Raw genomic sequence first — 16,936 nt, 5'->3', positions numbered from 1 at the left:
CTTCTTGACTTGACCAAAGATTTGATTTCAGTATTATATCTTAGTAGCAATATTTGCCAAAAAGCAAAAACTACACAATACACCAAGACAAATGTTACCATGTGAGATGTGTGGGCCTTTTATGTAATATTTGACAAAACAAGCGTACAAAGTTGAAATAACTTAAACATTCAGCAGACAGCTCACACTGCTATTTCACTTTCCTCCCTGGAAATGCTTCAATCAGCATTTAAACAACACAAGGAACAAAATAGTTAACACTGAAATCTTGTGACGCTTTTTTTCAAGTCTTTAAAACATGTAGTTAAAGAGATAAATGTGAAAAAAATACAGAGAGATCTCTGCAGAGTAAGAATTTGGTCGTTACTAATCCTGAACAATAATATCACTTTGATCTACAAGTGATTTACTTCCATCAGTAAATTAAAGCACTTGGGATTTTAAGGATTATGTAGCCATTTAAAAGCTATTTGTGCAAGGCACCAGAATGCTGAGCAGCAATTTAACACGTGAGAGATAAATGGGTAGTGCTCTACATCAACAGTTCTCATAGCCCTGATTTCTGGGCAGTCAGTCTGAGGAAACAGCTGCACTGTGTGGCCACATCAGGCCCAGCAAATCAGTGCTGTGCAGGTCACGTCCACCCCCGTCTTACGCCACCAGCAGCGGCTCAGCGCTTTCACCAGAGACTGGAGGGGCTTTACAGCCCAGGGATCTTCTGGAGGAGCAGCAGCAATTCAGTGCCTCCCTGAGCTTACAGAGCGGTCTCAAAGATAACCAAGTTCCCGTCTGCTGTTACTGCGTGTCCGTTTGACAGGCTGGGGCGGCTCCTGCTGTCGTAAGCCTGGAACGCATAGTTTACAAATGTCAGTTTACAAAAAGAGATTGTTTTCGTTAAGTGTGAAGAACTTGAGTCAAACTGACCTTTTTAGCTGCCTCTAGAAGAGCTGCTGCCTCCTGTTTGCCCGTCTGCTGCACCATTTTATAAAAAATGTTAGTGGGATCCTGCAGCAGGGTGTACGGCTCATCATACGCATGGATCTTCCCCGCATCTAGAACCTGGAAACAAATAGTTCTGATTATTGCACAAAAGTAAGAGCAAAGTATGAGTTTCAAAGTAAAACTAATAGCCTCTTGACTTGAATCTGGCATGTTTCAGACTATGAAAGAAAAGCTGCTAAACCCAGAAAGCCCGACACTCCATCCACGTACAGGGAAAGCAGAAGCTGCTCCAAAGGTGACAGTCACACTTGTGTTACAGTTTGTATGTTTGGACACCAATCTTGTCAAATACAGAATGCATTAAGCATTAATGCATTTCTAAGGCCTGGCATTGACAGATTATTTGGATCCAGCTCTCAGCAAAAAGCCATTCTACTTTTTACCTTTGCATTAGTTGTTTAACTACTACCTAATTAGAGGGTTTTACCTAATTAAGTGGCATCGGTGTCAACAATTCAGGACTCACCAGTATACGGTCGCTGTCTACGATGGTGTTGAGGCGATGAGCGATGGTGAGCACAGTGCATTCCCTGAATTTATCTCGTATGGTTTTCTGGATCAGCTCATCGGTCCTGCAGCCGCAGAAATAAACGCTTCTGTTAGTGAGACCTTTAGATAAAATTTACTATCAGCAAACAACCACCGATGTGTCAAAGTGTTATCAGCTTAGTAGTTTCTGTTTCCCATCATTCTGCAGTACACAAGATATTCTTCTGTCTAACAAGATGTTGTTCATACACAGTAGGCAAACGTCATCTTGCAGTACCTCGGGTCCACATTGGCTGTGGCCTCATCAATGATGAGGATGCGGTTCTTCCTCAGGACAGCTCGTGCCAGACACACCAGTTGCCTCTGGCCCACACTGAAGTTGGAGCCCGACTCAGCCAGGGCAGTCTCCAACTTTCCAGGGAGCTCTTCCACCACGGACTTTAGCTGCACCTGCAGGAATAAAAAAAATAAAGCAGCTTTAACTACACTGTGTGTGTCCTCTATAAATAATTCCTGCTCTGTCGTCTTTTTACAGTTAGTTCCACAGGGTTCTGTACTGGGACCAATCATACATGCTTCCCTTAGACATTATTAGAAGCACTGCTATGATATGATACGCAGATGACACCCAGCTTTATTTATCAATCAAGACAAATGATTCAAAAACAAATAGTGTGTCTAACCTGACACTGACTCAACCTCCAATAACACAAGGACTCATGTTTGATCAGGGTATGTTCCTTAGCATCTACATTAAGGACTGCCTTTCTTTTCTTTCTATTAATTTGTGCAGTACCTGTAAAATTAGAAGCAACCTGTCTCAAAGTAAAGCTGGAAAGCTAGTTGGTGTATTTATTTATTCTAGGCTGCATTGCTGTAAAAGCCTAAAAGCCTTCAGTTGATCCAGAATGCTGCAATCAGTATAAAAGAGAGACTCCATTCTTCACATATTAGCTTCTCTGCATTAAATTTGAAGTTCTTCTTCTTACATATAAAAATCATGAATAAGACCTGTTAGTATCTAAATATCCTAACAAAGATTAATATAAACTATAACATAATATAATTACTGCATAGTCATCCGTTTTGACTACAATGTTACCCACAGAGATGTCCCGTGATGCTAAGAGCACAGCTTTAGCACATTTGTGCCATTCACTGCCTTCCCATCATAGGCCATAAGGGCTACTCTGGGTAACATCACCCTCAGAGGTATTTGTGCAATAAGAGCTGCTGGGTTCCTCTGCAGGTGGAGAACTGTGATAGACAGTGCGGCGTTATTGTTACACAGCAGCAGATGTAGAGATGTGACCCAAAGCTGACAATCCCTCATTATAAGCGGTTGTAAATGCACCACAGAAATTAAAGAGTGCAAGGATGCAGAGAGTTGGAACTGCACAGTTTTTCTCAGCTGAAAGAGGGAGAGACAATGTGTGAAGGATGCTGATGATCCTCTGCTCTGAAAGTGACACAATTAGGAATAAGATCTATACAGAGCCCCAGACAGTCCATACATGGTGCAGGTTCCTGGCAGCTCTTTTCAAGGCTGATTTTGAGGTCAAAATCCTTGAGGTCATTCACCACCACACTGGGATCTCTGATTGTCCGCTCCTGGCTCCAGGACATAATTACATAATTGCCTATGTAAGAGAATATCCTCATGCAATAGAGACAGCAGCTCCTCCACCCTCAGTCATCCTGAATGGGACAGTTTGATGCGAGTACGCTACACTCTGATGAGCCAACCTGACATATTTCACAATATTTCTGTTGCTATGGTAAGATAATAAAATAGTTTGGCAAGTATTCTGCTTCATCATACAAGAATTAAAACTCACACACTACTGATTCTGCCGATTGTGAGAGTTACTGACCTCTTCCAGAGCACTCCACAGTTCTTCATCTGTGTGTTGGTTAAATGGATCCAGGTTCTTTCTCATGGAACCCGTAAACAGTACCGGGTCCTAAAGGGGTGGGGGAGAGTTGGAGAACCCAGAGGACACCAAAATGATTAGATTTTGTGGACTATTTGTAAACAGAACAGCACAGTGACTTATTTCGACATATCTGAGTGAGTGTCCTGCTGTGGCAGGTAAAAGTTTAAAAAACCTAAATGGCACACATGGCACACTGTAACCAGCTGCCCTCCTTTGGTTTTGAATGCATCCTACAGTTTGCAAAAGTTCTGACTGATCACAGCAAAGAGCTTTGTGGGAATTGAAATGCTGAGAGCGTTGAGGAGAAAATGTTTGCTGGACAGCTGATTTTAACTCATTACTGGTAAGCTGGTGAAAACAAACAAACAAACAACAAAAAACCCCCAAAAGATGCAGTGTTAAAACTACACTCGTATAATTGTTTGAGCAATTGAGCAATAATTCAATTTTATTTATAAGCACCAAATCAAAGCAGTTGCAACAAAGTGCTTGTGCACTTTGTTGCAACACTTGTGCTTTTCTCATAGAGCAAACAGAAGTGACTCTAGAGTGTCAGAGCAGACTGGGGCTGCTGATCCTTTCTTAGCTTTAAGGATGTGCCCAACTAGTAATAATTAATGTCACTTATTAGCCAAATATTTCTCATGTCAAAGTAACAAAGTCATAGTAGACGAGCTACGAAACAAGGCAACAATAGTAGCCAGATGCTAGTGTTGTGTTCTGCTAAGAGGTCAGCTATGATGTTGTACCTGAGGAATGATGGACATCTTCTGGCGCAGGTCATGGAGGCCGATCTCAGAGGTCACAATACCGTCGATGTAGATCTTCCCCTGGGGCTCTGCCAGGCGGAACAGAGCCGAGACCAGAGAGCTTTTCCCGGCTCCTGTTCTACCCACAATACCAACCTGACCCACAGGACACAGAACATAAGCTTTGGTTTGACAGCGTATCACACAAATGGCTTCAGGTTCTTAGAAACAAAACAAATAAACCTTGATGTCTGACCTTCTCTTGGGGTCTAAACATGGCTTTCAGGTTGTGCAGCACCTGAGGTCCGTCAGCACTGTAGGAGAAGTTGACCTGGTCAAAGGTCACCAGGCCTTTACTTGGCCAATCAGGAGGAGGACGTTTCTGGGTTTCCCAGGGTGCTTCACTCTCCAGTTTAGTGTACTCTACTACTCTTTCCACTGATGTCATCTGAGGACAGAAACGCAGGAATGCACATTAAATCAGGATCAGTCTGTGTGGTGTAGTCAAGAACACAACATGTAATAAAACTATTTGCATACAAGTTCAATTTAAGAAATAAACAATCAGGTAAATCTGAAAGAATGGATTAATATCTAGAATTACACCAAAAATTTAAGAAGATACTGCCCACCACATCCTCCACATCCAATCAGCAAGTCTGCAACTCATAACTCAGAGTTCAGGATGCTTCAGTCTGCCACTGTTTCTGGGCTTCTGCAGGATTATTTTCCTAAGCTACTTTTTCTCCATGAGCTGCTTTTCTCAATGAAGGAGAATTGCCACGTGAATCAGACGGATGTTATAGAATCATTTAGTGTGTCTACTTGGTATCAAGGAGAATGCAGGTATTATTTATTATGGACAGATGCCAGAGAAACACCAGTACAACTAGTGGTCTATTCATGCTATTCATGTGAAAGAGCAGAATCCCAAAGCTTAACCCTTTGGATTCTTGCAAAATAATAATGTCCATTCGTCCTCTTCTGCTTATCAAATTCAGGGTCACGGGGGGACTGGAGCCTATCCCAGCTACCACAGGTCGGGAGGCAGGGTACACCCCGGACAGGTCGCCAGGTCGACAGATAACCATTCGCACTCACATTCACACCTACGGGCATTTTAAATTCACAACTAACTTCATGTCTGTGGACTTTCGGAGGAAACTGGAGTACCCGGAGAGAAACCACACAAACATGGGGAGAACATACAAACTCCTCACAGAAAGACCCCGGCCTGATGGTGGAATTAAACTCAGGACCTTCTTCTTGCTGGGAGACAACAGTTCTAACCACTGCTTCACCCAAATAAATAATTTACTTCAGACTCCTAAAAATTTTTGATCATTTAAGTCTGCTGACAACACAAGTTTAAGATGCGTAGCACACCAGGCAGAAATCATACAACATCAGGAAAGTGGTCTCAGATTCACCTCCATGTCAACAAACCCAACAACCATAAATATAAAACAAAATGGCAAAGAAGACTTTTGATGTTCAAATGACAGAATACCGTATTTCCCGGCTACAAAGCGCACCTAAATATTAGCCGCACAAGCTAAAATCAGGGGAAAATCCTGTTTTGTACATACATTAGCCGCACCTGACCAAAAGCCGCAGGTGTTTCAATGTTGACTTATCATATGTAAGAGAATATGCACAAAGGGAATTGTCAGGAAAGAGATGGCTGTTTGGAGACATCACTTTTATTAATATTTTGAAAAACAAGTTATGGGTACATATTTGCACATGTAGTACATAACAGTAGCCTACAGCACACCAGAAAAATAGATTCGGACTACCTTTTAGGCTCAGGTGCAGTGACACAGCTTTAACAAGAAGAAAAGTCAGTGATTCACCACCATCTTTCTCTTCTTCCTGCGCACTAAAACCACCCAAGTCCTCTTCTCCAGTGTCGGATACAAACAGGCTCAGGGTGGCTTCGTCATCCACTCTTCTTCTCTCCTTCGTTGTCACTTTCAAAACCAAAGAAATCCTCGTTGTCAGTGTCGGAGTCGAACACCCTCAGAAGGGCCGTGGCGGTGTCCTCCTCTCCATCATGCAGCAGTCCAGCCCTTCAAAATCCGTTGGTAATCGTGGATGTTTTCACACTTTTCCACGCTGTCAGAATCCACCGGTGGAGTTGGGCATAACTTGCTTTTTGGGCATAACTTGCAAGTTTATCGCTGCTCATCATCCACGACTCCCGCTGAACGCGTACCGCTACTTTGAAGTTTGTTTTTCGCGCTACTTCGTACGGCACTACGTTGCCTGGCGGACGGACATGTGACTAACATACCACTCTTGAACCCCGATCCTTCCGCCAGGCAACGTAGTGCCGTACAACAGCGGAACAAACAAAACAAATCGTCTTACGATATGACAAAAATCACGGACAATCCATAGAAAAGCCGCACCTGACTAAAAGCCGCAGGGTTCAAAGCTTGTGCAAAAAGTAGCGGCTTATAGCCCGACATTTACGGTAAATACAATCTTTGGACTATTTCTGGAAATTAGTGAGATTTATATGGGAATAGCAAAAGCTCAGTATGGAAAGAAATGATACAAGCTCTGGAAATAAAAGAGACAGTGAGTATCTTACCATGTTCTCCACCTCTGCACTCTGTCTGACACCCCACTGGAACATGCCCATTAGTGTGACAGAGTAGCTCAGAGCCAAACCAACAGCACCCGCATCAAGCTCTGACAGGAGCAGGAAAACAACCATTTTACTAACACTTTTAAAAGTTAAACGGCAGCAATCACTCAGCATTCACTGGACTGCATATACACTGTATTGCCAAAAGTATTCACTTAACTGCCTTCACAAGCATATGAACTTGAGTGACATCCCATCCATTTAATTTAGAGGGTTTAAAATTATGCAGCTTCAACTCTTCCTCAAGGTTTAGCAGTGCGTTTTTGGGATTTTTGATCATTCTTCCAGAAGTGCATTTGTGAGGTCAGACACTTATGTTGGATGAGAAGGCCCAGCTCGTCATCTCCACTCGAATTCATCCCAAACTCACTCACACATGTCTTCATGGACTTCATGGACGTTGCTTTGTGTACTGTACACAGTCATGCTTAGAACAGGAAGGGGCCATCGCCTTGATGGCCCCTTCCTGAATGAAATTGTCCAAAATGTCTTGGTATGCTGCACTAAGAGTTTCTTTCCCTGGAAACAGTCAGATAAGTACCGTTCTCAGTACCATCGGCTTGCCAGATGGCTTGATCGTTCATCAATTTGGATGGGTAAGCCTATACTTTTGGCAATATAGTGGATAACCGGCAAACTGCTGCCCCCTGCTGGTAAGCGATCGCGAACAGCAAGACTAAATCAACAGTAAAATTAGTTCTCTCACTGTCTCTGAGCAGCAGACAGCCAAAAGTAGTGATGGTAACAAAGATGGAGCAGATGCCATCAAGGCGGACAGCAAACCAGCGAGAGGTGGTCAGGAACAGGAACCAGGCCTCTGCACAGGGAAACAATCCATCACAGACAGTTCAAAAACATACAATTTTTAAGTTCTCTGATCATAATATGAGTTTCTATGTGCCAAGCCTGAAGAGCACCTGAGTGCAGGTCCTGATGGGCATCAAAGACTTTCTGGAAGCGCTTCTCTTCCCCAAATGCTCGGATTGTCCAAAGGCCCTGAAGAGATGAGGACAAGTGGGAGAAGACTGGACTCCGAGCTGAGGACACAGATGAGTCAGAAGTTACCAATAGGTTAAAGAGCTTCAAGTTTTAAAGATATTACATATGCAGGTTTTAAAATGAAAAAGAAACGACAGTAGCAGCACGTGTATCTCCTTCTTCACACACTGTTGTACTGTAGGACACTCACTGGTGGACTCCAGCCGTTTAACATTTCTGGAGGTCCGCAGAAAGTAGCGACGCAAATAAAGAAAGATGAGAAGGAGGGGGACAACGGGGATAAGGATCCAGGGAATCACTGACGCTGCAACAGCAATGACCCCAAGTATCTGGAGGAAGATCTGCTCACAACAGAAAAACACATCAACATTAAAGTGGTTTGTTCTTGTGCCTTTTTCTTTTTGAGTGTCTTTAGAAAAGAAAAATGAATGTTTTACAGAATGAGAAAGTATTTTCTTTAACTTGTGCATTGTACTTCAGCCTTTCACTTTAGTAACAGCACTGTCAGTTTTACTCATTTTATTCTTCAAAGAGATCTTTGACCCTCTGTTACAAATAAGAGCGTTATCTCAGATGGGCATCAGTAGGTAAATGTTACCAACCTCAGCAAAGGGCAGTGCCACAGCGCTTACACTTTCGCTTTACTCACCAGTGGCATCACTGAGCACTGAGTGACTGAGGCAAACTCAAGGAACATGTGACAACAAAGAAATTCGTAATATTTTGTCCAGCAGCGTGTAATCAGTGTAATGATTAGCTTCAAAGTTAAGAGCTAAGGGCTAATGAGTTATAAAGCCTGAACCTGAGTGAAGTATTTCAGGTACTGCATTGATTTCATAGTGATGGGACAGCTGCTGTGAGTCTGCAGCAAAGTTTAAATTGCCTAGTTATGGCATTTTCTTCATAGAATTTAGCTTTCACTTTGGAAAACTACCCAGCAACAGATGAGCACATGGTAAGATCGCTTTTCTTCTTAGGTTTTTGAACTGTTGATTTGATTCTATTAAGACTTGTTACCGTTTGTTTTTTTTATTGGACTTTAAATGACTTTTATTGGCTTGAAAGTTTTATTATCATTACAGTAGTGAGTGCTGCTGTTACTTCAGGAAAATACTTCCCTACCTTTGCTCTGGACCTGCTGTGTTTATCGAAAAGAGCGTGGAGGCTACAGCTCCACCATAAACTGTCACTTGTTATGATCTTCATTGCAGCTTTGTCAGTGGTTTAGAAAAGAAAAATGCTGCTGTGTCTTTGCTGAGAAATCTACCCTCACCTGAACGAAATCTGCAAACGTCACTGGCATGTTGGAGTCCAGCAGCCCAATGTCCTTTGAAAATCTGTTCAATACTCTTCCTGAGGTCAGACAAGAGACAATTATCACCACACTTTGAAACCAGCTAGAGTAAGATTAATGTTTAGTTTAACTTTCCTTGCCTGTATATAGGGGGTCATATGATTGTTGGGTTTTTCTCTGTATCTATGAAGTGCCTTGAGGTGACTTTTGTTGTGATTTGGCGCTATATAAATAAAATTGAATTGAATTGTATACTGTGCCCCCACAAAGATGGCAAATGGAGTAAAAGTAACCACAAAATTCATCCATCCATCTTTACCCCCTTTATCTGGGTTATTTGGGGTCACACCAAGGTATGACTGAGTTCCTGACCCTATGTGTAAGGAAGAGGAACCTCACCAAACCTCATCTAACCCTGGGGCCTGGCCAGCTTTTTTGTTTGTTTGTTTTTTTACTTCAGTGGCCTCAGCCACAGTGATGGATGGGTTAGCTCCAGACTCTGCTTCCACTACAAAAAGTGTATCAGCAGGATTGAGGACATCATTTAAGCAGATCAAGCATCCTACCCAGGGACTTGAAGAGGGTTGGGTATGGTGCTCATGTGTCAAATGTGATTTTACACATAAGCATAAAATGACAGTCAGGACCCGTTTCTTGACTCAAATGCACAGGGAAACAACCAGACTCATCCATCCCAAAGCACAGTTGCCAAATTGGGGATACCTGTATACCCAACCTGCCTGTCACCTCTCACTGAGGGCAGCCCAGGACTGGTACAATGTCCAGCCCTCTCTAGACACCAGAGCAAAAGCTATGAGTTCATGTGACCGTGACTACACCTAGTACATATTTCTCAACCTTAAGCATTAGCTCAGGCTCCTTCCCCAACAGAAAGGTGCCATTCCAAGTTCCTAAAGCCAGATTTCTCAGCCTGCCCCTGACCATCTCCCCTCCGGTGAGTGGTTGGCCCACACGAGCACTACAGAATTCCATTTAGAAGTTTTTGAACTACAAAATTCTACAATTTACAGACTCTGGCTTTAGAACGTACAACACTAAAAATTTGCAAAGTTTTGCTTACCAATCGGATTGATGTCAAAGAAGCGCACGGGTGTTTGGAGTATAGCGCTAAACATGCGGTTGTGCAGAGACTGTGAACACCTCACTAGCACATTGAACAGCACCAAATTCCTGCCAAAGCCAAAGATTATGGTGACTGCAGTCAAACCTGGAAAAATAACACACCATAAAACACCAGTGGAGTAAAATCAGACGAAATGCAGCGCAGTGTAAATAAGAGAACGCCTTTACCTCCATAAATTCCGAGGTAAAAATCCGTGTCCAGCTCTTTGGTGACATTTAGTCCATTTGTTGTGATGTTAGTCATGTTACTGCTGGCCATTAGTTTTTCTTGCTCATCAGCCCTAAACAGTCAGACATGAGTATAAACAGACATGTAAAAGCTGCAGTCTATGAGGAAAACGGCAGATTGAAGATACTTACCAGTAAGCTAGCCACCAGTCTTGCATGATGTATGCTACCTAGAAGATATAAAAGCCAAAAAAATAATTTTTACTGCTTTATATTACACATGTGAAATGCATTCAACACTTATTCTCACTGAGCTAACATGTGGAAGGCGAATTACAAGTGCAGGTGAGTCTTTGTGTACCTGAGCCATGATGTTAAGCAGCACGACAGCCAGCAGAACCACAATGTTGGCCCCAGCTGCCAGATACTTGGCATAGATGCGTATTCCAATGGTTCCCTGAGCTCGAGTCTCCTCTGCAAATGTCTGAACTTTCTCCGCCTGCGAGGAAGTCATCAGCATGCAGACAAGTATCATGATCACTGGCCGTCAAGTTCCCTGTGTTTAACTTGTCAAAATGAAAACGGACTAAAGCAAACTAAGCTCAAGTTGTGTCAGTTCAGCACGGTCTGTATGTTAAAGACCATTGGGGAGGGGGAAAAGAAAGAAAAGCAAACATGATATTAAACTAGGGATGGGCAGAAACGACCCATTTCCTATAAACAACCCTGATTTTTTAAAAACTAGGCTGTTTTTACTGATAATTATGCACTAACCGGTAACTGGTCTTCATCTTTGATGGACTGGACAGAGGAAGTCTGGGACAGTACTGAATTTTGAGACAGAGTTCGAGTTCTGGTGGGGGTGTCATGATGAGTCTGCTGTTGCTCCTCTTCCTCCTTCTTGAGAAGGGAGGTGAAGTCCAATCCAGACTGCTGAAGCTCCATGTAAGTTCCCTTTGCCACCATGTGACCCTGACAAACACACACACATATCACCAAGTGTTAGGAAATTGTACAGCTGTGTTTTACAGACCTATGGCAGCACCACCTCCTCATGTGAAACACACACTTTGTAGTGTTTGAAGATGTAAACCGCAGTACATTTCCAAAGTCCTGCGAGTCACCCAGATAGTCTGTTGACAGTCAGCTTGCTTTGGCAGCACTCAGTCTTGTTTGTGCTTTTCTACAAATGGTAGTAGTGTGGCTGAATTTCAGAAAACATCTCCTGAAGAGACAAAGATAAATCCCTGCAGCCCCTTCAGTCTATGATCTAATACAGGGGTGTCAAACGTACGGCCCGCAGGCCGGATCAGGCCCGCAAACGGGTTTAATCCAGCCCGTGAGATGATTTTGTAAAGTATAAAAATGAGCAGCAATTTTTCAATAAAGAAACTGTTGTTCCAATTGTGTCCATTGGATGGCGCAATAGCAATTGTGAGCTACTTTGTTTTGCCCGCGAAATTTAAACCTGATCTGCTTTGGCACCCTCATTGCCCCAATATGTCTGTCAAAAAAGAGAAAAGTGGATGCAGAGTGTTCCAAGATAAATGGTCATCCTCCTCACGGAAGTGAATGGGAAAGCTGTATGTTTGGTGTGTTCCCAGCATGTTGCAGTGCTGAAAAGAATATAACCTCCGTCGCCACTATGTGAGTCTTCATGCCGACAAATATGACAACTTTCAAGGACAGCGGAGAAGAGAAAAGGTGAATGAACTATTGGCGGGTCTGAAGAAACAGCAGTCTGTGTTTACTCACAGCCGAGACATCAGTGATGCTGCAGTGAAAGCTAGCTACCTCATTGCTAGCAAAATTGCACTAGCTTCAAAACCATTTAGTGACGGTGAATTTGTAAAAACATGTATGATGAACGCATCGGAGATTGTGTGCCCTGAAAAGCGCCAGGCCTTTGTAAATATCAGCCTGACAAGAAACACAGTTGCTGACAGGATTTCTGATCTTTCAGCGGATTTGGACAGCCAGTTGAAGCAAAAAGTAAAGTCATTTATTGTGTTTTCAGTTGCAATTGATGAAGGCACGGACATTACAGATGTTGCACAACTGGCGATTTTCATCCGCGGAGTTGATGACACATTGACCGTCACCGAGGAGTTCGTGGAGTTGGTACCGATGACAGATACAACGACCACAGCTAGGGTTGCCAACTCCCTGAAAAATAAATAAGGGACACCTCGTGGCCAGGGCCGGGCAACCCAGTTGTCTTCACCCTTCCCAGTGTGGTAGCTATTTTTTTGTGTGTGAAATTATTTTTTATTTTATTTATTTATTTATTACCATTTGACTTGAATTTGATTTAAGCAGATGCATATTCTTTGTGATATGACCATATGGGAAACAAATGATCATTTAGCCATTTATTTTTAGCTCAAAATGACAACATTAACACAATAAAACAGGTCTCTTTCTTAAACAGAAGCCTGTCATGCTTAACTTTTGAGAATATAAGTAAATCTTTCTTTAAAAGAACTCTGTCCTGCTTAACTTAAAATTATATAAATTAATAGAAAGCAATAGAACGAAAAATATTCTTGTAACAGTGCACATATAGTGCATTTAGTACAATTGGCTTCAGTTGAGGTATTATTTCATCTTTTCTAATGCTAATCAGCTGCTCCTGTTTGTAAACCCGCTTGTTCCCATGATTACGCATCATAACTCATCATCATTATTCATCTATGTATTACTTTTATGTATTAGTCATCTATTTGTTGTAATCATCTATCCTTGCAGTTGTTTATTACACAAAATAAATTATATTATCACACTTCTGGCCACATAGCGCTGGTATTCACTGCACATGCCCATATTAACCTTAACCAGAGGGTTTAAAAAAAACAAACCAGTGTTTACATACCATATCTGCTTCTGTCGTGGCCTGGTGGACAAAAAAAATGGTTAAGGGTTCCCCGAGCTTTCACGCCCCTCATGTTCTTCTTGTGCCCACCATTAGAAGCATGCCTATGGAAAAAGTGCGCCGGCCTTTTCCCATTCCTCCCTATACTTTTGCAGCCTTTTTTTCTTTCTCTGAGCGAACAAACATTGCTGCTTCAATGCTGGGCTTACACTGTGCGATTTTTGGCCCATTTTGAGCCGATTTTTGAGTCATGCGACCGATTTGGTGATCAGCCCGATTTTGGCCTTCATCGTGCATCGTGTAGTATACATGGGGTAACGAGAAGCGATTAACACCTCACGACCAGCTCCCGATCATCAATCGCTCGTGAGGGTGTCAACACAGCCGCTCACGCGCAAACACGTAAACGTTGGTGAAAAAGACGGAGCAGCACGGCTGTGCAGCGTGTGATCTGGACACAAGCGATGGAGGCACAACTTGTAGAACTTTGGAAAGCTCATCCGAGCCTTTTCGATGTGGCCTCACAAAATTATCACGACCACAACAACCGTGAAAATAGTTTGATTTACATCGCTGCTTAATCACAGCTGCCTGATCAATGTTTTTCAATTTAGCAAAGTTGATGGTGGTGGTGTGTCTGTGTGAGTGAAAGACAGAGAGAGAGCGAGCGACAGAATTTCTGTTATAACCTTCATTTTATGGAGGCACAGTGTGAGCACTCAGGTCTCATCAGAGCATCAGGCGGTATAGTGTGAGACTCTGCATCGTGACCTACCAACTTCTAACCCCTGTGAGTCAATCGTGCAGTTTGAGCAGGAGCTGAATAACGTGACTGAAAAAATCGCACAGTGTCTGCCCAGCTTTAGGTGTACTGTCACGTCCGAGACTTGCACGCGCAGTGTCGGCGTTTGTTTCCCTGTTGGCCATGCTTTTTGTTGTGGTCATCTGTTGTCTTCCGGTATAGGGCTTCGGAGTTGACGTCACGCCGCAATGCATTGTGGGAGCGCGGCGGCATTTTCGGGGTCTACGAATCAAATCAAACACACTGTGTTGGAACGACGATTACAAGATGCTTAAAAGCTGCTCAAACGAGAATGGACTGTATAGAGACCGATTGCGTCCAGAGGCGAAGCGGCGGTACTTGCAGAAAATAGCTGCAGTGGAAATGTGGACCCGTATGAAATACGGCCGTGGAGTAGAAACCCTGAAGACTAGTGATGGGACGTTCTGTATCGAGGCTTCGGAGCGTGTGTCGAGTAATGGAGGGGGCGTTTCCGCGAAGCGCGTATCGAGGCTTGCTTCATTTATGGGAGGAGCTGAAAATGATGACGTCCGAAGCCTCGCTGCCCGGCTGTACCACGTGACTGGTTCATGAAGTGGTTCGAACTTTGCCGCGAGATATGACAGCGATATAAACCCCTCAGACTTCATTCAAAAATGTGGGTGTTTGATGGAGAGTTGCGGTTAGTGAGAGTTTGGAGACCGTTTGGAGGTTTATGAGAGTGAGGAGAGAAAGTCAGGAGAGAATGGAGCCAGCTAAGAAGAGGAGGATGTCCTCCCCTGTGTGGGAACATTTTGATCTTATTCCTCCCAACAAGGTATGTAAATTTCTACAGAAGATGTATTTTCATGATACTGATGGTGCAATACAATTTATGTTAAGCTGTCTGTACTTTTGTACAAGGTGAAGTGTTTGCTATGTGCCAGGGAGCTGGGATATAACAACAACACCTCATCCATGCTTAGGCACTACAGAGCTTTGCATGAGAATAAGGGGGACACCGATTGTGGAGCAAGACCAGGTGAGCCATCAAATGCAATGATAATATAGGATGCAGTAATGTTACTAAATGATATAACAATATTATACAACTGTTATAAGTTACGTGTGTGATATTTATATTTGTGCTTTATCTTTATTGTCTTTCCTCAGGAGAACAATCTCAAATAGATGAAGACCTGGTCAGCATGGTGATTGAGGACTCCCAGCCATTTAGCATTGTGGAGGACAAAGGATTCAAAAGATTTGTTAAATCATTAAATCCTAGCTATGTTCTCCCCACTAAAAAGGTCATAAAAGCAGTGAAAATTTAGTTTTTACAGAATAAAATGTGAACAGGCAGGACTGACGCCTCAGTGTGTAGCTGTCCATACCTCAACGTTACAAAAGCACAACTACTGTCCACACCCCAACCACACCTCACCTCACAGTAAATGATCATTTCCATTTCAAGCATTTCCAAATAATCATTTCCCATACTGCCACTATAAATATACACAGTATACTGCCATCACTACAATATACATGTTTTACACACTCCTTTTGTTGTTGACATTTACAGGCTGTGTGCAAAATGCCACACTCTTCAAATTCATGCCAGCTATTATTTTTACGTCCAGTAGGTGTCCTGCTAGAGCAAATGAAGCTTCATGAAGCTTCGCGTTGGGGTGAACCAATTGGATGAAAAGCTTCAGTGCTTCATGGGGCTTCATCTGCCCATCACTACTGAAGACCAACCGCTATTGACGTAGCCTGACATATTTCATACCTTGTCTGTGGAGTCAGCGCGTACAAGTGGTCATTCAAACAAAGGTAAGTCAGCTCGAGTACTGCGTGTAAAATGTGTTTGATTTCCCTGCAAACATTCACATTAGTGCAGCATAAATTCATTCATGAGGGGAAATTACAGTGAGAACATGTGGAGGCTGTTAGAGGGATAACATAGTGAGTTCAGTGCATTGATGAGACATTGTCCTGAAGCATTTAGTTATTCTTTATGGTTAAAGAAATTGCAATGTTTTATTCATATTTATTATAAATAATCCTAATTACACATCTTGCATCCATATATGTATCTTGTGTCACTAAAAATACATTTTATTTTAGTTTTATATATTGATCAATGACCTGCAGAATCTCCTTATCATATTAAGTGATTCATAATTGTCACTTTATGCTTTCTCCATCTCTACAGTGATGACATCCTTGCATTACATACTTTAGGTTCATTTTCTGCAGGCAGGTTTCTGACAGAACAGACAGATTTAGACTATAACCTGCAGCGTTCTATAGATGGACACATAAAGAAATGAAAAATGACATGTCTGTGCTAACTTTCTAAACACTTTTTACATTTATGATAAAGTAGATAAAACACATTTGTGTCGGCCTTGGCTCATAGTTCTTGTCTTTAAATGAACTTTGTGTGTGTTTCAGGTGCTGCACTCTAAGACTGAATGAACCAGCATTGCAGCCATGGGTCACTGTGAGCATCACAGGGAAGGTTGAAGCCGCCCGCTGCAGCTGCATGGCCGGAGTCGCAGAGACCTGCAGCCATGTCGCTGCTCTTCTGTCTAAAGTAGATGGAACAGTGTTGATCCGTGGCACAAGGACTGTTACACATGAACCTGCATACTGGGTTTGCTGGGTAATGTGACCAAGATACAGCCAGAGGTTGGCCATAAGATAGACTTCTCCTCTTCAGCTGCCCAAAAAAAGGCTCTTGATCAAAACATACACAGACAATCTGTAGTGACAGGGAAAAGGAGCCTCAAAACAGAAAAATCCCACCTGCTACTGTGGAGGAGTTGTCACTGCTATAATGCCATCATGTTTTATCTAGGGTT

At 42.7% G+C, this 16,936-nt stretch overlaps 1 protein-coding gene across 1 annotated transcript in view; it reads right to left on the bottom strand.

The window, feature by feature from the left end:
* Positions 1 to 82: 82 nt before the first annotated feature.
* Positions 83 to 16,936, bottom strand: part of LOC102309803 (ATP-binding cassette subfamily C member 4) — a gene marked incomplete at its 5' end in the record, with an annotated part of 43,623 nt that continues 26,769 nt past the window's right edge. Inside the window, 17 exons of the mRNA XM_014340993.2 lie at positions 83 to 844; positions 925 to 1,059; positions 1,469 to 1,574; positions 1,769 to 1,941; positions 3,366 to 3,455; positions 4,178 to 4,333; positions 4,434 to 4,625; positions 6,777 to 6,877; positions 7,540 to 7,650; positions 7,751 to 7,870; positions 8,023 to 8,173; positions 9,106 to 9,185; positions 10,208 to 10,354; positions 10,438 to 10,550; positions 10,630 to 10,667; positions 10,799 to 10,936; positions 11,212 to 11,409. Coding sequence (XP_014196479.2) covers positions 755 to 844; positions 925 to 1,059; positions 1,469 to 1,574; positions 1,769 to 1,941; positions 3,366 to 3,455; positions 4,178 to 4,333; positions 4,434 to 4,625; positions 6,777 to 6,877; positions 7,540 to 7,650; positions 7,751 to 7,870; positions 8,023 to 8,173; positions 9,106 to 9,185; positions 10,208 to 10,354; positions 10,438 to 10,550; positions 10,630 to 10,667; positions 10,799 to 10,936; positions 11,212 to 11,409 — 2,139 coding nt within the window. The remainder of the gene's footprint in view (positions 845 to 924; positions 1,060 to 1,468; positions 1,575 to 1,768; positions 1,942 to 3,365; positions 3,456 to 4,177; positions 4,334 to 4,433; positions 4,626 to 6,776; positions 6,878 to 7,539; positions 7,651 to 7,750; positions 7,871 to 8,022; positions 8,174 to 9,105; positions 9,186 to 10,207; positions 10,355 to 10,437; positions 10,551 to 10,629; positions 10,668 to 10,798; positions 10,937 to 11,211; positions 11,410 to 16,936) is intronic.

This window comes from Haplochromis burtoni, unplaced genomic scaffold, assembly GCF_018398535.1.
Source record: "Haplochromis burtoni strain Fernald_Lab_line unplaced genomic scaffold, NCSU_Asbu1 Contig_443, whole genome shotgun sequence".
Taxonomy (NCBI): Eukaryota; Metazoa; Chordata; class Actinopteri; order Cichliformes; family Cichlidae; genus Haplochromis; species Haplochromis burtoni.
Note: the sequence above shows the minus strand (reverse complement) of the source record. Positions and strands in the feature narration are given on the sequence as shown.